General features: G+C 40.0%; 4 protein-coding genes across 18 annotated transcripts; 3 read left to right on the top strand and 1 right to left on the bottom strand.

Annotated features, from left to right (window-relative positions):
- Positions 1-67: 67 nt before the first annotated feature.
- Pabp2 (poly(A) binding protein nuclear 1) lies at positions 68-2,448 on the top strand. Of its 4 annotated transcripts, XM_018036936.2 has the most exons (8): positions 68-193; positions 598-734; positions 806-920; positions 999-1,066; positions 1,139-1,380; positions 1,452-1,544; positions 1,625-1,687; positions 2,428-2,448. In XM_018036936.2, exons 2-7 carry the CDS (start codon positions 600-602, stop codon positions 1,647-1,649), a joined length of 678 nt encoding a protein of 225 aa, XP_017892425.1. In that variant the 5' UTR covers positions 68-193; positions 598-599; the 3' UTR covers positions 1,650-1,687; positions 2,428-2,448. The 4 variants fall into 4 exon arrangements, with proteins under 4 accessions (XP_017892425.1, XP_017892422.1, XP_017892423.1 ...); XM_018036933.2 differs by having other exon boundaries at positions 69-193; positions 1,616-2,448; XM_018036934.2 differs by lacking the exon at positions 2,428-2,448 and having other exon boundaries at positions 70-185; positions 1,616-1,687.
- Positions 2,449-3,906: 1,458 nt separating this feature from the next.
- LOC108632384 (protein zyg-11 homolog B) lies at positions 3,907-8,795 on the bottom strand. Of its 5 annotated transcripts, none has more exons than XM_018036914.2 (9): positions 8,706-8,795; positions 7,431-7,977; positions 7,154-7,348; positions 6,686-7,080; positions 6,467-6,612; positions 6,001-6,389; positions 5,572-5,941; positions 5,069-5,405; positions 3,907-4,991 (listed from the first exon to the last, which is right to left on the bottom strand). In XM_018036914.2, exons 2-9 carry the CDS (start codon positions 7,802-7,804, stop codon positions 4,846-4,848), a joined length of 2,352 nt encoding a protein of 783 aa, XP_017892403.1. In that variant the 5' UTR covers positions 7,805-7,977; positions 8,706-8,795; the 3' UTR covers positions 3,907-4,845. The 5 variants fall into 5 exon arrangements, with proteins under 5 accessions (XP_017892403.1, XP_017892405.1, XP_017892404.1 ...); XM_018036916.2 differs by having other exon boundaries at positions 7,431-7,916; positions 8,706-8,794; XM_018036915.2 differs by having other exon boundaries at positions 7,431-7,936; positions 8,706-8,792.
- Positions 8,739-11,450, top strand: LOC108632386 (PP2C-like domain-containing protein CG9801). 2 transcript variants are annotated; one of them, XM_018036921.2, is made up of 7 exons: positions 8,739-8,825; positions 9,226-9,512; positions 9,580-9,806; positions 9,873-10,073; positions 10,136-10,433; positions 10,497-10,992; positions 11,083-11,450. In XM_018036921.2, the coding sequence occupies exons 2-7, from the start codon at positions 9,346-9,348 to the stop codon at positions 11,293-11,295; spliced, it is 1,602 nt and encodes a 533-aa protein (XP_017892410.1). In that variant the 5' UTR covers positions 8,739-8,825; positions 9,226-9,345; the 3' UTR covers positions 11,296-11,450. The 2 variants fall into 2 exon arrangements, with proteins under 2 accessions (XP_017892410.1, XP_017892409.1); XM_018036920.2 differs by lacking the exon at positions 8,739-8,825 and adding an exon at positions 8,884-8,975.
- Positions 11,451-11,768: 318 nt separating this feature from the next.
- On the top strand, positions 11,769-23,232 carry LOC108632350 (protein split ends). 7 transcript variants are annotated; one of them, XM_026819613.1, is made up of 17 exons: positions 11,769-12,008; positions 12,562-13,163; positions 13,238-13,418; positions 13,488-13,568; positions 13,653-15,173; positions 15,246-15,497; positions 15,573-15,674; positions 15,867-15,971; positions 16,181-16,325; positions 16,403-17,166; positions 17,704-18,840; positions 18,913-19,320; positions 19,395-19,598; positions 19,705-20,252; positions 20,332-20,575; positions 20,637-20,739; positions 20,805-21,535. In XM_026819613.1, exons 3-17 carry the CDS (start codon positions 13,314-13,316, stop codon positions 21,533-21,535), a joined length of 6,450 nt encoding a protein of 2,149 aa, XP_026675414.1. In that variant the 5' UTR covers positions 11,769-12,008; positions 12,562-13,163; positions 13,238-13,313. The 7 variants fall into 7 exon arrangements, with proteins under 7 accessions (XP_026675414.1, XP_017892358.1, XP_026675412.1 ...); XM_018036869.2 differs by having other exon boundaries at positions 17,701-18,840; XM_026819611.1 differs by having other exon boundaries at positions 16,403-18,840; positions 19,705-20,231; positions 20,805-23,232.
- Positions 23,233-23,359: the final 127 nt, after the last annotated feature.

Below are 23,359 nucleotides of genomic sequence, written 5' to 3'. Positions count from 1 at the left end.
TTAAGGCGCCCTTCTAATTTATCTAAACCTTAAATTTGTATAGTTTCCGGTAGTAGGCGTCAATTTCGTTTAGCGACTCGTTTAGACTTCGTTGAATTCTGTAGAACGGGGATAAGTGCTGATCCTGAATACAATTATTAAATTTAGCTGAGAGTTACTAATTTAGAGAGTAAACACAGCAGAAGGTATACACGTACGTTATATTTTCTACTATAATTAACAATCAGAAGTATGAATACTTTCTCTACATCGTGGGCATTACTGACGTACCGTTTCCTACGTCGCACGTTATGCCAATATTGTTTTTCACAAATTTTATTCTTGCTTGAGATTCTAATTTAACCGGCACCATTCGCATAGCAAGTTTAGTACGTAGAGGTTATAATTGTTTAAGAAATCGCAGTAACTTTACAGAATTAAGATTCCTGTTAGTAAACTTATGCTTTTGTTTCACTTTCATAAGCGTGCCGTTCGGCATTTTCAGTTCCCAAGTATTTCTGGTTTTTATTTATCGTTGTCGTTTCTATGTTCTATAATTATACATTATATTTGTTCCAGCAGGCTTATGTATTTTATAATGTTTTCTGTATATTGCAGAAATGTCTGAATCGGATCTTTTAGCTACGGATCACATTGATGGTCTAGATGGACTTGAAAATGGTCAGGACAGCGATGCCATCATGCAGTGTGACAGTGTTAAACGTGAATTAAATGAAGCAAATATCGATGATCCGGTACTTATTTTATTGTTAATCTTCGATCATTTTTATTTTACATGAATCTTTACTTATCTTCTTTGTTGCAGGAATTAGAAGCTATTAAGGCACGAGTCAGAGAAATGGAAGAAGAAGCAGAAAAATTAAAGCAATTACAGTCTGAAGTGGACAAACAGATGAATATGGGTAGTCCACCTGGGATAAGTAAGTATAAATAAGTGATATTATAAATAATATAATAACTAATATTAGTGGACTACATGCTGTTTTTCATATTTTTAGCAAGTCCATTAAACATGTCACTGGAAGACAAAAAAGAAGTTGATAATAGATCAATTTATGTTGGAAATGTAAGTTAAATGTTTTCCAATTTGTCCTCTTAAAAGATTAATGACACTTATGGTAATGATATGAAATCATAGGTAGATTATGGTGCTACTGCTGAAGAACTAGAACAGCACTTTCACGGTTGCGGTAGCGTTAACAGAGTGACAATACTGTGCAATAAATTCGATGGACATCCGAAAGGCTTTGCGTACATAGAATTCGCAGAACGGGATTCCGTGCAAACGGCGATGGCTATGGACGAATCTATGTTCAGAGGTCGTCCAATCAAAGTGATGCCAAAAAGAACGAACAGACCTGGACTGTCAGTGACGAACAGGTAATTCGAAGTTTTATACGAATTGTTTATAAAATGCTTTAGAACGCGGTTAAAACGTATTTGACTTTTAGAGGACCACGTGGAACGCGAGGGTATCGAGGTGTAGCTAGAGGAATCATACGCGGTAGCGCATACTTCGGATATAGACCTAACAGACGACCTAGGTACGGTTTGTACAAAACTTCAATAGCTTCCGCTATTGCCTTTGTTCGAAAATTGTTGTTCTAACTTTTAGGAGTTACAGACGAGGATTCTATATGCCATATTGACCATTTTAAAACGTTGCACTGGGATTTTACGAATTGAGGTAAGTTCTTCTGATCTATACTACGAGTTTATCACTTTTTTATGATTATTCCCTCCTGGGCGAATCGATTTCTCGTATGTTAAGTACAAAGTATTTTTACTACATTTTCATTTTCTGTTTGGGCAATCGGTTCATATGTTGTAAAATAGTACGTCTCTAGGAAATGCTAGTGACATAAAATATTTATATAGTATTGTAATTATCAGATGAAAAGTAATGTTCACTAGCTGTTCCTGAATGAATGTGAAACTTATTTTTCAGTGACGGTTCATTGTATGTAATTAGATCGTTCTAACATTCTGATATGTCTATATGATTTTATTAAAATGATTGTAAATTCGCGATGCTATTAATCTCATTAAATTATATCGATTAACTTTTTCGATAGTATAAATTCATATTTAGATACATTAGCTTGTTCGGGAAATGTTATTACATTGTGCTCAAAACTTTCATCTGCCTCGACACTTGGCCATATTTCAATCCTAAAGTGTTTCGTTTTTAACATATATTTTACGACGCATTTCGTTTGTTCAAATTGTTAAATAATTATTGTACAAAGAGAGAGTTTTTTCTTAATACAGAGTAGTATGGCCACGTGAACTGTGACATTAGATATTGTGAGTTTTTGTGCATATCTCATTAAATGGTTTACACAAAACTTACAAATATTTATGAACACGCATTACGATATCACGCAGCTAAGGTGTTTTAAGTAAATTGTTATGATATGTCCACAGAAAAAAAAACTGATACGATGGGAAAAAAAGAGAAAGAAAAAAACCTCATGTCAAAAGAAAAAAAAAAGATTGGACAAAGATGGGCACAATTAATCATATTTGATTTAATAAATCTTCATATAAAAAAAGAAATTACAAATGTAGATCAGCGATAGTTTGCTATTGCAGTTCAATCATTGCGTTGTCTCCCCAATTGTTTACCATACTTTGTGCGTTACGTATTATCAGCCTTTATTCATTTCTCGACATCTTCGTTTTAGATTACAGAGCATTCGAATATTAGTAGTATTGTATCGATATAAAAAATGCACTGATTATGTGTGCACACGTCCACTTATACCTTTAAAAATCCACACATATTGAGCGCTATTTTTACCACGAGAAATTGTAATCGTCATTCATTAACAATTATAAGATATGGGTTGTAACATATAACGCCTTTTCATTTTTTCAATTTAGATTAGGTTCCATGCGGGTTCGATTATTTCCGTTTTTTGTAAATTTTATATTAAAGTTTATAGAGAAAATCATTTGTTAGGAATCTGATGGCGCATCTAAACTCGTTTTCCTGATTAAAAATATAACGATATACTACATAAAAAGAATCGGTTAGCACATGAATTATTGTCGCTGATTAGTAATATCAAATATGTTAAGATAATGATAGATACGACAAAGAAAAAAAGAATAATTTTGATAGTGTACGCGATAGGAATGATAGTTAAATTATATTATAGCAATAATAATTTTAGAAGTATTTTTGCTATAAGATAAAGGCTGATACGATTATGTATAAAGAAGTATCGTTACGATTCCAATGTATCCACGTGTTTGTAATGTAGCTACGGATTTACTTTCGATTATTCAAATTTCATTTGCGAATGTTAAGCATGAAAAAATGAATTGAACTGCAATGTGAATATCTATAGTAATACTATAATTTATAGTAACTTTGTATGCACAGTAAGTGAAAGTTGCGATGATCAGAAAATATTGTTACTGCCTTGTGCAAGATAATGCTCCTGGCATGCATCGAGCGTGGCGCAACTTTCATTTATTTAATACTAACTATACATCCTCACTTTTATCGAAAACATATTGCTACTAATTTGTAAGATGCGTGTAAGATGTTTTTGAACTATTAACCCACTGTGCTATGATGTTAGGAGGAGAAGCCAAGTTTTCCCACACAGTTACCGAACAATATTTCGTAACGTTACTTCCATGTCGCTAAGTATTTTGCAGGTGCAGTGCAGCATCGGCATCAATTGAGTGATAAGCATACAAATTTCATGAACAATTTTTACGTTCCATTAAAAAAACGAAAAAAGAAAAGAGAATCGAACAGAAAGGAAAGAAAAGAAAAGAATAAGTAACATATACATGTAATATATAAATGTAACACGATTGGGATGATCAATAAAGATTTTCTTGGCTCAAGTATTCGGCATGCCCCCAACGGGTAAAATGAGTCGAACATTAAGGGATTAGTGATTTGCGTTTATTAACATTTAGCAGCATTTAAATCGACATTTTTACACTTCAGTTAATATTATTAGGACGATAAATTTTGTCCATACAAATTAATATTTCGATAACAGACATAACCAGAATATCGTTATATTGTTCTATTAGAAATTTTTATCTCTTTTATATCTCTGAAGGCATGGAAATGCACGTCGTGAGTAGAGAGTGTAACAGAGAAAATTGAAGACCTGAATTCACAAGTAACAAATAATCACTACATTTTAAAACAGCTAGGTAAAACAAATTCAGCATAGCCGCGTCTCTAAGATCTTACTATAATTACCATTCTGCTCGTTTGTAGATAACACGTGTAACATTATCTCCTTTAAGCCCCAAGAGGAACGATAGACACCTAATTTAAAAGAAACCAGTAAATCATAGCAATGTTTTGTACGTAGCAACTATTCACTTTTATAGACTGAAACCTTACATATTAAGCAATACGATTTATGACGATCCTTCAAATATTATAACTTAATTATCATTTTTGTACAATTTCATTCACTTTCAAGTACATTTACGAAGTGATACTTCGAATGTAATGCAGTTAACAATTGAGGGAGATAATAACAGCATTGGAACGGGGTGTAACGGGTTTAAATGCTACTCGCACTACTCTGTGAAATGAATGTATATACAATGTCCTGTATGTTACACAGACACCGTCTCTCACAATTCAGGTCCTCAATTTAAATCTACGGGTTCGAATCGTAACATCCTGGACTTGTTTCACTTCACAGTCCTTTCACTTTTGATAGATATCCTTGTTCGCGTAATAGTTTTAATTATTTGGTCTAAAGAACAGGATACGAGATTGCATTGAAATAAACATTGACTAGTATACCAACTTGATGGTACGCGAATTTTGTATTTGGAAGGCAATAGCGATCATTAAGAATTTGATTCAAGCGTTTCAAGGATCGATCGGCATAAACTCTGTATGTTCGGCGTTGTCGTATTTTCCGTGGGAGTATTTGCCAATTGCTTTAATATCTCTACGTTTCCCTCTTTAATCAACATACTGCAATAACGTATTGCTAAAACAGAATATAATCGGATATAAATATGCGTAACTATTTTTCTTTTTATTTAAATTAACGGATATTCCACTTACGATTCTTCGTGCACACGTGATGTATCGCCCAAACTGCCCATAATTGAACAGGGTACGCATCTGAACAACGCAGAAGCGGAGAGAACGGGTGGAAGCTTCTGTATGCAACCATTTCCCCTTGAGGTGCTTGCCAATTTGTTATAGTGTAAGCTAATTGTTCTAATAATTCATCTCTACTTGGTATTGAGGATATTGTCCATGCAGATGGACCATCGCTAAGCAAATGTGCAGCAATACCTGCTGCGAAATAAGATACATCAATGTGTATAGATGCTAGCAACAGAGAAAGCATAGAGATGAATCTAGGTTGCATTAGTCTTGGTCTTAAATGAACCACCTATAACGAGTCACAAAATATAGTCAATTACGTCAACCGTATTTATGATTATCACTAAATAAAAGCATTGCTAAATAATATAATACGTACAACAAACTTAAAGTTAGTGTACTAAAGCGATTAAATCTAAAGGTTTAGTTCTTTCATAGTATCGTACGGTACAAACCTCTGCTATATTGTTCAACGAGCCGAGCACTTTAGTCTCGACGCTGTACTGTCCTTGGAAACTTTCTAACACTTTAAGGAACAACTCCAATCCGCCTTCGTCTAAAAAGACCTTGCACGTCGTCGCGCTCTCGTCGGTTAAATTCCACAACGCGCTCAACGTGAATTTCATCGTTATGTCTCCCGATTTCGACTCGACTTTCGACCAAACCATAGCCAGCAGTTTAGACATGTATCGGGGCTGAGCACCGAGCATAGACGTTTCTACTGTCGAAATCTTTGCTGCTAAGATAGAGCAAATGGCAACGGACATGCGATTCATCGACGGCTCGTTGAAAGCTAATAAAGAGTTCAGCACTAGTCTTGCGCATCTGAAAAATAATACGAGCGTGTAGAGCAGTAAAATTTGAATTTGCCAGCCTTCGGTTACCTGTATTTGTCGAACGTGATCTCCTGCAAGATTCTGTCGCTGCACAAGATTAATAATGTATTCATCTGAAGTCGATAATTAGTCGAATACACTTCCATCGCCGTCATTGTCAATTCAACGATTTGTTTAAGTATCGACGGGTGTATCATGATGGAAAATTCAGCTTTAGTGAGATTATAAAGGCATGCAGTGCATGGCACTTGTACGCGAACTTCCTGTGGATGTTCTCTCATTGCAGGCAATACTAACTTTATTACATCGATCCGTGATTCAAGAAAGTTGTGTGTTAAACGGAATAAATTAAATAAACATTTCTCAAGATAAAGTGGTCTGGATGTATACCTTCTGAGACCTTCCAAAATTTGTGCCTCTGTTGCCGTACCAGTGACCTGCAGCGAGATTAAGTATATACAATATTTCGCACGTTACGACGCAACACATCAGTCTAAATATTCAAATAACTCACGACAAGTTCGGGTCTGTAATCTTCATCTGAAGGATTTGTTAAAACGTCGTGGTAACAAGCATCTGTACTTACGAGCCCCAAAAACCTTAAATGTGGGTGAGCTTTAATAAATTCTCTTAAGTCTTTTGGATCTATATCACCTTTACCTGTGCAGAACATTGAAAGAGAATTAGGAAATTGTTATATAAAAAAGTAAATCAATACATTTTTGTTGATTACCAGATATATCTAAATTAGTTAGATATGGCATGCAATCCACAGCTTTTAAGAAGTCTGTGACTTTTTGTTTCTCAGGCCCCAATACGGAGTTAAGCGCGTGTGTATTCTTCTCGTCCGAAATATCTAAATTTCTTAGTTCATTCAATTCCAGTAATACTGAGATCAAATCTGCACTTTCGTTTATCTTCAGATTGTACATGTTCAGCGTCTTCAGACGATTTTTACACTTTTTCAATGGTGTTATGTCATCAACTTTTGTACAGGATATATCTAAACTTTCTAGTAAAGGAAGATCCTCGACAACTATCTCCAGACCATGTTTATTAAATTCTGTTCCTGATACGTTCAAGGTATGCAGTGACCTCAACTTGCTTAACGTTACTACCATGCAATACCTATAAGATTTCAATGTGTATAGCGTAATCCTTAGAAGCGACACTTTAATTCTGTAAAAAAAAAACCGTATACCGTGAACAATCCATAAAACTTCCTTTTGCCACGCTCAACGATCTTAGATTTTGCAAACTCCAATCACCCAAACAGCTTATTAGATCGTTCACTGTTATCTTCAATCCATTCACTGTCAAATCTACAACTTTGTGTTGTTTTAATACTTTCAAGCCTTTTGCTGATAATGCCGATGCATCCTTTAATCTCACGTGTCTACGAAAAGTAATGAAACTAGTGAAACAACAATACTCTTATATTTCTAAGAAATTAAAGAATATCATATAAACATGATCACCTTAACCTGGTGGATTTTGAATCAAACAGCGTAATCGTCAAGTCTGATAAAGTTTTCTTTTCACAGAGATTAGACAACAACTGTTCAGAGATTTCAGCAGGTAAAAAAGCATCCGGATACCTAAAACTAAGTCTCGTTGCTAAACTCGACGATCCATCACTGGATGCTCTACCTGTAGCAAGAAGTTCATCGATTTGCAACAAGCAATTATTTATAAAAAAATGAATATGAGAGTGCTCACCACAAACAGCTGTGCCTAACGAATTAGGGGAATGTTCCTCGGTGTCGTCGAGGTACAATTCGCACAAGCTCAAAACATTATTGCAAATGAAGTCGATGCAAACCTCGAGGAGGCTTTTTGGAGATTCGAACATTTTACGTTCTTATTTGAGCACAGATATTCTTCCTTTATTCTTTCTATCCCTCGTTCGATATTTATTTCGGACAGTCTAACATCTCATTCTTTTCATATTCAGTTCAGAGGATCTGTTGCAACATATGTGCGCCTGTACAGATGTGGCGCACTATGTTTAGAACGTTGAATGTTCTACGATTAAACGTGTTAAATGCCCCAATTTTGCAGTTAATCGAAACACTTGTCAGCCGGAACGATTAAATCACATGCAATTCGAATCGATTAAAAATATCAAAAGTCGTGCTACGTCTACGAATGCTTTACTCGAAGCGAAGTACAACGCTCTGCGAGTTGCATACGTAGCTACCTCCAAGAAATTGTCAGAAAAGGAATTACACACTAAATTTAATTCTTAACGCACAGGTGACAGAATTTAAAACGACGATTACGTAATGACAAGTCCATAGAATGGAATAAATATTTGTGTCACTATGCATCTAAGCACTGAGCACATTGCGTAGTTGCAACACGTATCGCGAACGAATAACTTTTGAAATTCGAACGTCGATCATGCGAGTGAATCTTATTATCTGGTCGCGATAATTTCTCCGAATATCATTCAAACGATCGCAGATATTTTTTCTCAATCACCACTGTAACGTGCTAAAGCGAAAACAACCGCGGTAAAACGTAATCTCTCACCTGTAGAGAGAACGCCATATTGACTTCGAGTTAAATGTCAAAACAGATTAAAAAGTACAAAACGCGGATGCTTATTGTCGCGTAGGCGAACGTGATCATTAGACGCGATCATAAAATCAAGAATGAGATGCGTCAGGCAAAGTAATCGATTCGTTCGAATTAATTATTGAGTCAGATGTAGGTATCACATATGTAATATGATTTAGAGCAGACGTTACCTCTAGAGAAGCTGACATTCTCTTCCTTGACGAACGGAGTGGATCACGCGGAGAATAAACATTAGGACGACGATCCTTTCTCGATCAAGGGAATCTTTTCAACCTCGAGGACATAGTGAAGTGAGTGTGAATCCTATGTCGTATGTAAGGCGAGGGAATTCATCCGTTATTGACACATTATCAATATGGCGGTGAAGTGGGAAACGATGTGCTTTTCAGTATGCATTTGCACTACAATTTTCGCTTCAGTACAATAGAAAATTTTTCCAGGTACGATATATATAATGTGTACGCAAAAAGTCTCCGGGTTTAACGAAATTCACGAGTCTACTTTACGTTGCGAAACTGATAAAAGAATTAAAGAATGTAAAACAAAACGATTTCAAATGCAACGTTTAAAGTAGAAAGTTACACATTGAGTCGTTTGAATAAAATTCGTCAAACATGAATCGCGAACGCTTGAACGTTTCGAAGCGACTACAGACGATTTTAAATACCAATTTCATTTTTCTCGTTCAAGGTTCAAGCATTCCTGAAAATAAAATCATGTCTTAAATCGGTTGATACGTGTCGTCAGTCATTGTACAAAGATATGTGGAATTGATTGCACTTTACACATAAAATTTCATTTCGCAAAAGAATGCCAAGTTTGAGGAAAAAAGTTGCTGGTTTCATGAGACAATTGTCCATTAGTAATTTGGCTGGAGTCGTAGAAACAATAGGTCATGGAGAGCAAACGTTGCGTAGTCCTAGATCGTTGACTCAAGATTTTTCAAGTGGTTGCTTCATAACGCGATATCTCGATGGGTAAATATTTTATTAATCGCTGTGTTAATCATTTTTAACATTCATATTTACCGCCTTGCGCTTTCAGCTTAGAAACAAAACAAGAGGGACCAGCGATATTGCATGGTAGAAATCCAGAAGAACTACCGGTCAGACAGCTTGGGAATTTTCAGGAAAATAGAAATGTAGTTGCTGCTCACAGTGGTCCGGATAACGGACTCACAGCTGTCAACGTACAACAAAGGCATCTGAGTATTAACGATATCGATATAGATTATATAGACATGTTGGATCAAGGAGAGCAGTACAGAAATAGTACGTGATAAAACGTTATGAAATTATAAGATAACAGGAGAAATGTAATGAGAAACTTTTGTTCAGCATCAACCGCGACGATTCCTACGATTGCTGGTATCGCCGATTGGTTTAATCCTCACGAGAAGGTTTACGGAATTGCTACTACACTTTATGAAAAAAATCCTACAAACAATATAAATAATGGAGAGCCGATAGCAGATTGTTTCGGTATAGTTGCCAGGTCGAATTCAGCTATTTTAGCCCTAGCAGACGGAGTCAACTGGGGTATGATCATACTTTTTGATAAGCCGAGCATGAATAAATTCTTATGGAAGTGTAATTCTCAGGGACTAAAGCAAGTATCGCAGCCAGATCCGCAGTACACGGTAGTATGGAATACTTGAACAAAGCGCTTTTCTGTCCACCGATCAACGGCGAGATGACGACGACGAAAGACGTTTTTATAGCACTACTTCGATCATTCCACGCTGCACATTCGTTGATCTTGCAAGAGCAAGGCATGTTGACGACGTTGACAGTATGCGTGGTTCTTCCACTGCCAAGTTCCGATTCCAATACCGAACAAACTAAATACATCGCGTGTAGTTGCAACGTTGGCGACAGTTTAGCATACGTGTATTCAAGGTAGGCATAGATCGTCCGACGCGTTGAAATATTTTTTCGAAATAACGTTTGTGTCATCGATAGGAAAACTGGAGTGAGGGAGATTACGAGAGGGTCCCACGATATTCATTGTATGCGCGACATGCGCGACGCTCTCGGAGCCTTAGGTCCCGTGGACGGATCTAATCCGGAATTGAACAATTTGACGCTCGCAATGACGGAGGTCGAGAAGGGAGACATTGTATTTTTGACGAGCGACGGAATTTCGGACAATTTCGATCCGGTCGTTGGAAAATTCGCTATTTTGCCGTGCAACAATTCTGTACCTGATTCAAGTGTGAGAAGTCATACCGACGGTATAACGCGAACGCGTCGGAAGTCCGCGGAAAATCTGCGACATGCGGAGTCTGGAAACAGCAACAGCAATAGAAACAAATCCAATTTGCCTGTGGTCGAAGCTTATCAGAGACACGAATTAACGCTTCTTAGGATAGAAGATCTGTTGAGGAGGGGTGTATCCGGAGAAGGTCCACCTTGCAACAGTGCCAAACATCTCTGCGAACTTCTTTTGGATTTTGCAGTAAGCCTCAAATTTAACGATAAAATATATACGATGTAAAACGAAATATTAACTGCAAGTGTTAACGCAAGTTTTTGAATTTATATGAAGGTACGCATAACTGCCGCTAAACGACGAATATTAGAAGACACAGATTTATATTACGCACAAAATAAAGACGGCCAGTTGATTCAGCTCTCGAAGCAGGAACAGAGAATGCGTCGGATAAAGACTCTGGACAAGGTTTCCATGATTCCTGGCAAATTAGATCACGCAACAGTCGTGGCATACGTAGTTGGATCTGTTTCAGAATACGATTTATAATTACTATTATGATTACAGCTTTCATTTGTAAGATTAATCAATTTCAAACGATTCTCCTGGCAGCGAGGATTGAGTTCAAATTACTGTTTTATTATGAGATTACGTTGTTTATACAATTTTTTGTTATTAATAAAACGATTCATGTATATGGAAAATTTTACTTTGTCAAATGTGTACAAAATAAAATGATACATGCAATATATTTATGTATACATGAAAACGTTGGGTTTTATATATTATAAAACACGAATTGTTTATATGATTAACAAATCGGTTTGATTCGAAAGCCGGTCGTGTGAGGATTACAGAAGATAACCAGCATTTTCCCTTCGGTGATTGGTTATTAGTGAAAGAATGGGCCAATGAGGGGGAAGATTTTGGTAAATGGGTTTGGCAAAAAGTTACAGTACTATAATCGAGGTGTCGCCAATGGTAAAAGCTTCTGGGATTTTATAGACTCGTGCTAATGGCAGCCTTGACAAATACATGATGGCCGTTGCCACCGAATAGTGTAACGCGTACATGGAACTGTCGTGTGCCAGAAAAGTTTGTTATTTTAAGTAGAATATTTGATCGGACGGACGTCGCGCGCACTGTTCCCGTTTGCGATGGAACAGAGTAACGTGCTCGGCGCCGTGACTGCGTCGGGAGAAGTGTGAAAAAACGCGATATCGCGAGAGGAAAACACGGGTGGCAAAACCGCGTTCGCGGAGGTAATATTGACAATTTTTCATCGCGACGCTACTCGCATTTTTCGGCGTCAATACGAAACACAGGCATTCGGCGCACCTCCCGCGGGTTCTTCGGCTAGCCGAACCGAAATATTTTCCACGAATGGTTGCTTTTTCTTTTGTTTACGCCTTGTCAGTTGAGCTTTTGTTGTGTGCATCCGCGCGCCGCTGGTACCCATAAGTGAGAGTGAGACGTGCAAGATTCTTGTGTGCGTGTAAGTGGCTTGTGTGGCACGTATGCTTGCACACAAGCGCGCTGGTTATAACCTCAAAATATGTTTCCAGCTGTCGAATTTTTCCACAAAACCCTTTTAAAACGGTTCCCCGTAGGTACGAGTGTCACCGCATTGTTATACATGACAATCGCCAACCTTGTATACGCGATACAATTTCTCGATGATATTACGCGTTTCGGTGTACCAGATTCAGCTAACTTGAATACTAACAGTTCAAAGCTGATTTAAATGAAATAAAACTGTTTCCTAACTGTTACCCTATCTACGATGACTAATTGAACGTTGTTTTCGTGTTACAGAATACAATTCGAATATAGAACCTGTGGAGCCACAAGTGTAGTGTGCGTGACATTTTCAAAGAATATTAAATCTGGGACAGTCCTGAACTGTATCAAATGTTTCCATATTAATGCCTTAAAGTTTTCTCTGATAAGTGGAATCGTCGGTATAACACGGAACATGCACTACCTGTTAAGTGATTTAAGAAAGTGTTTCATAAACACATAATTTCTGATGTAATGTCATGGAAAAATGTAGTTCAACTGTATTTATACATGGATGGAATTTTGCAACAAATGTGTCTTAAAGATAAACTGGAACACTTTCAAAATGCAGTTGTGCAATTGTTCTTCAATGGATAATGTAGTTCGGAAAAGAACTACCTACCGTGTGGAAGAGATCCGAACATGTTTCACGCTAAAGTATGATATTAGAGACAAATATCAGCAACATATTTGAATAAATCTGTGCTCCCAGAGTAAATGATTGTTGCCTAAATAACGGGTGAAACAAGAAGTTACATGCATGACAGGAATAGGAGACGTAGGTCGCAGACGCGTTGAATGGCGCCGTAGCGCAAATGCAGTCTTCTACTATCACTGAGGTGTAATGTATGAGTAAGGTAAATACAGTTAATATAAGTTTAAAGTTAGTTTCCTGTCGATCGATGTTAAAATGTATGTTACACACGAATAGGAGTATACAGAAACAAACATAGATAAGCTGAAAAGGTGGCTAGACGCTGCCCAGAGTAAAGAGGGGCTGCGTGGGCATGCAGCAGCCTCAGTCACGCCCTCTTCTTGGGGACTCAGTATCCTCTACGACTTCCCCGACTGCTCGGCGTAACAATCCTCTCGCTGTTTTGACGCATCAACAAGTATGAACCGTCGATTACATAAGAATTGTATCGGTCTCAGTATCGTATATTTACTGTGACTTCTTTTAGTTACAACAATTGCAACAACTGCAGGCTCAAAATTCGAGTGGTCAGTCGTTGACATTTGCTTTGCAACAAACATCAAATAACGTGAGTAAAGAGATAGAACGTGTTGTTTTCGTAACAGTGCTTGGAAAAACTGAGAGTAACGGTTGGTCTTGTGAAAATTTACAGCCGCAAGACCAAGGAAATGGGTCGACAACTGGAAACCACATAGTATATGTAAACCAGTTAAACCATTTAAATCAGGGTACCATAAATCCCTCGGGGACTGGTATGGGCCTACCCCCGGCCACCCCCACTTTTGGGGTGGGCCTTAATATGGGATTGCCACTATCACTACTAAATACCAGCCTCACGTCCCTCACGTCTAACGTCATCACTACGTCAAATCCTCTGCTCAATTTGGGCCTGCCGAGCATAAACACAGGACTAACTACAATAAATCCTAGCCTGAATCAGTTGAACACCATAAATTCGAATTTAACTTCGAACATTGGTTCAAACAGTATTAACAGTGGCTTGTCCGGTCTGGGCCAGGATATAAACAACATAAATCCTGGGATCAATCGGCTTAACACGTTGAACTCTGCGAACATAAATTCTGGATTGTCGAACGTCAATGCTGGTATTACGAATGTGAATCAAAATTTGACAAGTTTAAATTCACAGAACATAAACCAGAATGTGACCAGTCTGGGCACGAGCTTCACGTCCCCGAGTCCCGGTTTGACCGCGATCAATCCGAATATAAACGCGAACACGAGCAGCATAAACTCTGCTGGCATAAGTCAAGGTCTCAACCGACCTGTGAACGCGTTAACGACCGGATTGACTCAAACTAGCCTGAACTCCAGCGGTACACAGTTTCCATTCCAAACGATACAAAGCATACAGAGCATCACACCGCACATCGTTGGCTCGACGAACATCGCGCATGTACCAAGCTCCGCTATATCGCAACACCCGAATCCGAACGTGTCCACCATCTCGCAAATATCGAACACTGGCACCAGTTCCAGCATATTCACGAGCACCTCGAACGAGCCGATTCACACGACCACGGCGAATCATGCCTCGAGCGTGAACATTTCCCATCTTGGTACAATGCACTCGAACTTGTCTAACGTGTCGACGTCTAACGTGCAGCACGAACCAAACATGTCGCTGAGCTCCCATACCTCCTCTTTGAGTTCCTCTCAGTCGACTGGATTTCAGCCTCAGCGACAGTACACGCAGGGGATCAATCCTAGTTTAAGTTCGTCGGGAACGTTAACGGGCTCATCTCAGTCGAACGCGGTCAATACCATAAACACTGTTAAATCCATGCAAACCATTCAGAGCCAGAATGTCAGTTCGCCCAGTAGTCCGTTTTCGATACCATTGAAAAGTCCAGCGTCTAATATCGCGCCGCCTACACCTAGCCCTAGCCCAAACAGACTGTTGCTCAGAAGCCCGGCATCGAACTCGATACAATCCAATAGGAATAGTCCAAGCCCTGTCGGAACGTCGGCGTCGAATAATAATTTTAACATGCAAATGCAAAGCCCGATGCAGAGTCCAATGAGCGTCAGCCAAATACAGAGTCCCGTACTTAGCCCGTATCCTCCTGCGAAAAGTCCTCATCTACTAAGTGGAAACAACTCTCTGAACAACAGAAGTCCGGCGCCTGGTGGTAGCCCCGGTCCGCCTGTGGTAAGGAACGGACCTCGGTTCGAATGAATTCAAACGAATTTCGTGTTAATATCTACCTCTTGTTCGCTTCAGGTCAGGCCTAATACACCGATACTTCAACAAGGCATGCAAGTGTTACAAATAATTCACGGTACGCCGCAGGGATATCAGTCGACGCCGACGCAGCTGGTCACTAGGACTCACTTGATTGGAAATCAACAAATTCAAATAGCGACCAAGCCTGCTAAGCAGCCACCGCAAATATTGCCGAAACCTCCGCAACAGCAAGTAGTCGTTACTTCTCAGCAAAAGCAACAGCGTGTCACCACGACTATTACCAATCAAGTAATACATTTATTTTCGGTTCATTCTTTTCTACCGATACGTTTGTCGTTACCTGAGAAATGATTCTTTTACAAGGTAACGCAACAGACTCAACCGCAGTTGGTTCTTGCTGGGCCCCAACCGAACCCCACGACGGCCACGATGATACCGACAGCACAGGGTTTACTACTAAATCAGGTAATGACACTTATTTCGTGTATATATTATCTGCATGTCCGTTTTTATGTGGCCAGTCAAGAAGTACACGTCGCCCAATTATCGATATTAAATGGAATATTTTTAATACGCTAGTACAACAGCTTACATGCATCTGGTTTCACGAATATCTGCTTGTGCTTCATATATATGTTTATCACATTTCATACATAGGTTTTGCCATCGACCGGACCCGTTATCGTTCAGCAACAACCAGGCGGTGTTCAGCTCATACTAAGAACGCCAGCCAGCGCCCAGCAACAAACACACACTGCACAGGTGATGGTCTCATTCATTCAGCCATCGTGTTCACAATCATTGCTTATTTAACTGTACAATACTTTTTACATATCGTGTTAAGTGTTATCTACGTTGATCGATATCTTTGCATCATCAGTTCCGTCTTTTATGATTTATACTTAACATCGACGTTTCAACGAGATTCACGACAGTATGGAAATTGTATAAAATTTCTCTTTTGTTCGTAGCTGACGCAACAGCAGTTAGTGAGAGTGGTCACAGCTCAGGGTATGCAGTTACAGGGTATCACACCCACGTTTTTCGCTGTGCCCAATGGTTTTCCTCCGGCGGCGTCTCCTGTGATCAGACACACTCCTTCTAGTCCTGCACCTTGTAAGTAGCGATCGAGACAGTTTGTACAAGTTTCCATAGAAAGAATAATTTATTAACGCCGGTGTTTCTCGATGCAGCTGCTAATTCGGGGACTGGTAACTCTATAGTGATTCAGAACGCAATGGTACAAAGCCCTCAGCCCCAAATTTCGCAAGTAGGTTCGGGTGCCAGTTCTAGCACTCCCTGCACGCAGACCGTCGTCGAGCAGCCTTTGTTACCGCCACCGAAGAAAAAAGCGAAGAAGAAGAAGAAGGCGAAACGGAAAGATGACGAGCCGCCGAAGCTGGACCTCGCTAGTATAATGAAAATATCGGGAATAGGAGACGACGATGATATTTTTGATACCGATCTTACCACCGAGTCCGACGTTCCTTGTCAAGTTCAAGTCGAGCAAACCTCGGGACAGAGTTTCGTACAGCATTCCCAGCCCCAAATAACGACATCCGCCAGTTCTCAGAATCTGGTACAAGTACCTGCGTCGAATACAACGAATACACAGACGTCTGGCTCCCAGACGTTGAACAATCAGCTCGTTGCCCAGCTCCAGATGCCCGTGCCGAACGCGATACAAGGGCAGTTGAGATTCGCTCTCGGAGAGGACGGTAGAGTTGTTCTTCACCGTACTTCGGATTTAAATCAGCCCGAGATGGATTCAGCCACTGCCCAAGCGTTAATACGATCGTTGACGCAGACCGGTGGACCGAACTCGCCGATCATCTCGCATCTCCTCGGACAAACCACCCAGACGACGGCGACACAGCCGACGCAAAGCACCGTACTGCACAGACAAAAGTTTGTTAAATCGCCGCTGTCGTCCAACGTGACAACGGTCACCACCACTGTAAGTTCTACAGGCCCGCAAACTGTTTCTTGTGCTACTAGTCCGCAGCATGTGCAAATATGCTCGAAACCGAGTAATCATCATCATCAGCAGAAAAGTGTGAATGTTCCTCAAGAGTCCAATCCTGTGTTAAACGTTTGTGTCCAAAGCAATCTCGTGTCGTTACAAACATTGGATATGCAGGCATCGAAAAACATTGTACAAAATCATCCGCCGACGACGAAAACTAATAACCAATCATCTAATACTAGCCTCCCGAACAGTAATGTCCTAACGAGTCCCGATGTTCTAGCAAAACCCACGTTCAATGTACAAAATTCACGGTTGACTAATACGAGTCAGACTAATCAGCAAAATTCTAATATGTCCACGCAGAAATCTAGTCAAGTGCGACTTACAAATGCTTGTGTAACTACTAATGTGCGGCAGAATTTGAACAAAATCCAGTCCCAGAACGCTCACATACAAAAGTCATTGCCGAACAATTTAACTGTACAGAACGAGCACGCGGCCAAAAGTAATCTGAATGTTCAGCAGGGGAGCCAAGAGCCCGCCGCGTTGCAGCAGGAGTCGATCTACCAACACGGTCAGCATCCGCAAATGACGGCGCAGGGCGTGCAGACGACTCAGGTCTTTGAGCAGAACCTTCCATCCTCCGGGTCGAACGCTCAACACAATTCCATGAACGTGCTGCAGCCCATGCAACACGACGCCATGAACGTTCTGCAGCAACATTCTAGCATCCAACAGAACACGATCAACGTTTTGCAGCAGAACGCGGCCAGCAACGTGCAGAGCATGGATCAAAATATACAGACCGGTGTCGGCGACTTGACTCACGCCCAGCAGAACGTTATCACGAGTATGCAACAACAGAATACGTCGGCCATTCTACACAACACGAGTATACAGCAGAATTTGAATGTGCAACAACAGAAAGTAGTCGCGGCGGCGAACACGTTCTCCTCCGTGAACACGCATCATTTTGAATCCCAGAACGCGATCAATGCCATGCAGCAACAGGGAGTGAACGCGCAGCAGAGTAATCAACATCAGAACATTGTCATTACGAACGTTCCTTCGTCGAATAATACGAACGCGCAGAGCGAATCTCAAAAAGTGGAGGCTCAAACGTCGACGATGATCAATTCGTCGTCGAACAATATTTTGAACAGTGCGCCCAAAATTACACCGGAGATTTTGAACGCGCTGAGCAATTTAAATCCCAACGATCAATTGTTGATAGCCAACGCGAACGGACAGATGCAAGTGATTAGTCAACAGTTGTTGCAACAATTTTTATCAGGGCAGCTGAGCGTTAGTAATCAGTCGCAGAATCAAAACCAAACTCAGAAAATAGTGATCGGCGAGCCGGACGCGAATAATCAGAATTTGCAAGGTGTGCAGATCAACACTCCGACCAGTCAAATAATTGTAAACAGTTCCGGCGGTGCTCCGACCATTCAGAATAATATACAGAACATCGTTGTGCAGGCCGCACCTTCTCAAATGCCACAGCATATACAGATTCAAAATTCCAATTTCCCTAGTCAATTCATCGACAATTTGAATCAGCAGCAAATCAGGAATCTAGGTAACAATCAACCAAAGAAAGCGAAAATTGTCAAAAGGACGAAGTCGACTAGTACTGCTCAAAACACTGTGAACGCCCAGGTACGTAAAAGTTTCTTTTGATTTCGCCTATTTATTATCTAGACTCGATCATAAATTTAAAAATTGTGATAGGTAACGAAAACTGTTACAATCACTCGGCCGACGTTGGTGTCAACGAGTACGAGCAATCTTCAGAAGATTGACAATTCAAACAAAGTCACTACTGCAGCATCCCAAAGTACAAATCCGATCAAGAGCGAACCATCTCAAGTCATAATGAACGGCCCTGTGCTTTCAACGTCCACAGGAAGCCACTTGTCGGTTCCTTCGAACGGTCAAATGGTTCAAAGGGTACAGACTATCCAGCTTCCTGCCCAAAACCGGCAACTGTTGAAAAATATCCAATCTCAGATACAAGCTATATTATCTCGAAAGACGGGAACGCCCGACCAAGCGACTTTGTCCAAGTTGTATCAAGAGAAGGCTAAAATTTTGGCCAGCGGGAAGATCGTCAGTACTACAACACATTCCGTCAGTAGTGTAAGTATTTTATTTGTATATAATATTTTGTGTACAATAAGATGAGCGACGTTACATGATATTGGTCTGAACAGGGCACCGAGACCAGCTTCAGTGTCAACGCGCTTTCGACAGTAGCACCGAACTTGATGCCCCAGAATTCCTTCAAAACTCAAACCTCGGCTGTGCAAACTCAAACGCAGCCGACCACGCCAGTGGTATCTTTGCCAAATATAATTCCGAGTACATCGTCGACAACGCAGACTAATTCATCCAACAATTTTATAAACAATCTTTCGGTAATGAATAATTCGTTTCGCTATTGCTATCGTCGAACGACACGACATCGGTCCGAACGATTCTTTAGAGGGGAATGTTTGAAACTAATTTTATTCTTGAAATTAGCAGGTACAACAGAATGTGCAGGGGCAACAGCAACAATGTGTACCGAGCAGTCAGAGTGTACACCAGGCGCACACGAAACAGCACAAGATTTCATATCAGAACCATGGGAATCAGATATTGAGTCCGTCCTCCGCCAACGTGCAAATGTTCTCGCCGCCGATTACCTCCGTATCCAGCGTGCAGACTAACGCACAAATGACCTCAGTCCAGACGCAGCAAACGACGATGCAACAGTCGGCCCAATGTCAAACGGACCCGCTAGATATTAAACCAAATATTCAAGCATCGAGTCCTGTGAAGCAAGAAGTTTCCTCACCTGTTCAAGTACAAGTTCAAAGCGGCTCTCCTGCGGGACAGGTAGCCTCGCCTAGAATGATGGGCAAAGGACCGCAGCGAATTCAAAGTCCTGTGAACACCAATGGCAATGCCAACAAACAGCAGACCGTCAGTCCCAGCAGCAATTCGAGTTCTTTAGTATCAAGTCCCAGGCAAGGGGTGAAACGGCCCGCGTCCAGCCCGCTTTGTAGGCAAGTCAATCGTAGCGATTTGTAAGTAAAAATCGTAACTCCGATGCCTAATCAATTTTCATACGCAACGACCGTTTACCGAATGTATTTGTATTTGCAGGTTGGAGCAACAATTAAAAATCGATCAAAACGGCGCGATAAATCCAGATGTTAATACACCGTTCATGAGCAAACGGGATGCCTGCAAGCGTCTCGTGCGGTATCACTGTTTAAACGAACAAGTACTTAGCTCGAAGGATTTGGCAAAAGCTGACGAGATATTCGAGGAAACAGCGAAACATCTGTTATCGAAATTCCATTGTATGATGAACAAGTACACGTACCTTCTGTTGATGGAAAGCATGGTACGTATTAAAAATGTTTCGTAGCATTTCCGCGATTTAACGAATCGATCGAAATTCACAGCGGGAAGTAAGGACATCGGAATTGATGATGATCGACAGGACTTTCGTCGCTGAGGAACAAAGTATCTTGAACAGGCTACGCGAGCAAGAGGCTAAAGTCAATGGTAAGCGGAAAGATTCTGTCGTCTCCTATCTGTAACGATTCTAATATAAATGTTTCATTTTACAGAGGAGTTCAAGAAAGAAGAAAAGCCGTTGGTGCCAAAGGTCGAACCTGGTCTGGAGGAAGATAAACTATCGCCACCGTTGACCAACGTGTCCGTAAAACGTGAATTGGAAGACGATTTCCTAGGCGATGAAATGGAATGCAAACCGGTGATCAAGTCGGCGAATTGTACTAGTGGCGATTACGACGAGTGGCTAGAGATACAGAAGGAACTCGGCGTCTATCCGTCTACCACGGATTCGTTCAAATGTAAAAATAGTAGTAATAGTGGTAGCAATAGTGCTGTGAGGTCATCGAAAACTGAGAGGACACGAGCAAACGGTGAATGCCGCGCGGGCGTGTCTGGAGTTCAAGCCACGATAAAAGACAGCTGCGAGCAGGACGGTACTCCGATCTTTGAGAGACGTTGGAGCAGCGCCACGGATCTCGAGCGTGATCTATTAGAAGACACGGACAGCCTGGACGGACTGGCGTTACATTCTCAAACGCAGTGTCCGGGTTCTCTTCACGTGTCCACGGAAAGCGGTACCGGTAACGAGCACGACGACATCACCGCACAGGTACAATCTGCCATCGATAGCATTCTTAATTTGAAAAAACGTCCTACAAACACGTTAGCCGGCAGTGGCGGCGGCGGCGGTGGCGGGGGCAGTGGTAACAACAGTGCGTCGCAGTCCAGTGAGTCGAAGGACACAGTGCTCGATCAAGCAGTCCGCAGCATTTTAGGCTCGTGACCCTCCTTTAATAAAGTATGTTGAAGTGAAGTTAAAGGTGAACACGTTGTTTGAAAAGAAATTTTTAAAACGACCCACCTACCTATACACTTTTTTTCTTGGTGATTTTAGTTTGTGGTGAATATAATATATACGAAAAGGAATCGTGTCTGATATTAAGAGAATTATCGTTCGGTAATGCATACTTGACAAGTATCCCGCGAATTGTTGCTAAATTATTTGTACAAATCCTCGAGCATGAATTGTGTTTATATATTATAGAACGACGATGAAAACAGACTATCTGGATTTTCTATACTCGATCCAAAAATTTGTTCTGTAATGGCAATAACTACTCGTAATACGAAAGAAAAAAACGCAAAAAACATGTATACTTTCCAGTAGTCTAGTTCTAACAAGGCCACCGCGTTTACCTAAATCTAGCAGCTGTACATGTGGATAGATAGACGAATAGATCGGTATAGATAGATAGTTAAAAATAAAATTAGGTGAGCGCGCTCAGATTTTTCAATCTGCCACTTTGTAATGTAATTTTGTAAAAAGGTAATTATTTAAAAAAACAACTTATTCCACTTTGTCTGTAGTACTTGTAGAGAAGAAATCTTACGGATACTTAACAAAAAAAATGGGTCGGTGAATTGTACATACATTTCTAATGTATATTATTATTCGCATTATTGTTATTGAGATTCGTTCTCAGAATTATTATTGTATTATTATTATCATTATGATTGTCATTAATTATTATTATCATTATCACGGTTATTATCATTATTATTATTGCTACTATTATTGTCAGCGATACCATCGCCTCGTGTGTATGGTAGAAAGAGAAAGTAGTAGTTTAAGAGACTGACAGACCATGCGAATGCAGAGGGCAAACGATTACCGGGTGAAAAGGGAACACGATTAATTCTGTAATAATTTCAACGACTTGAACTATTTCATTTCTATTTAATGTATATGCAGTCTTAAATGTTGAGAAAACGGAAAATCAAACACAGACATTTTTTAAGTAGATATGTATAGTATTTTATGAATGTTTTGTCATCACGCGAAACGAGCTAACAGAATCACAATAGATCTGATAAACAACAACATGTGTAGAGAGCACATGGGTGGAAAAAGGTGACGTTTTAAACGCTGATAATAGAGGACCGGTGATGAAGACTTGGAAAGCAAATCTTTCTATACGTGCCTTTTTATTTTTTACATAGTTGACGACTATATCATGTATGTACACTTGTCTTATATGTACGTAATTTTAATTCGATTAGTACGGATGTTTTTAAACAAAACCGCAAACTTGCATATAACCATTGTAATTGTCTGATTTAATCATTTTTCTAAACTGAACAATCGGATCGACGACAGCGGTGCTTTTACGATAAGAAATTCTTTCATTTACAATTTGCATGGTCGCATGTATTTTTCCATCCTTTTCCCACGACGATACATGATGGCTCTCTATACGCAGAGGCAATGAAATGTTTTTCGGTAAAAAGCAATTCAAGACTGACGTATATACAGAGAATCATGCAAAAATTATCTAATGTATTACAATAAGGAATAATCATTTGTACATAATATTCAATTACACTCTCGACGGCAATCGTGACTTAATGATTCTTCAAAGATTTTAAAATTTGGATATGCTAAAGTTCTTTTGATCCTAATAAATTGCCGATATTTCACGAGCACGTCTACCCAAATAATTTTTATCCTTGTCTAATAGTCAACATCTCCGTTCATCCAGTATATCAAGTTTCGTTCTTTCAACGACGAGCACGACTGCGAATTTTATGCACTTGGACGCGCGGGTAA

The sequence above is a fragment of the Ceratina calcarata genome, unplaced genomic scaffold, assembly GCF_001652005.2.
Source record: "Ceratina calcarata isolate Rehan_Ccalc_2016 unplaced genomic scaffold, ASM165200v1 scaffold154.2, whole genome shotgun sequence".
Lineage (NCBI taxonomy): Eukaryota > Metazoa > Arthropoda > Insecta > Hymenoptera > Apidae > Ceratina > Ceratina calcarata.
The sequence above is the reverse complement of the archived record's forward strand: the minus strand, read 5'-3'. Positions and strand labels throughout refer to the sequence as shown.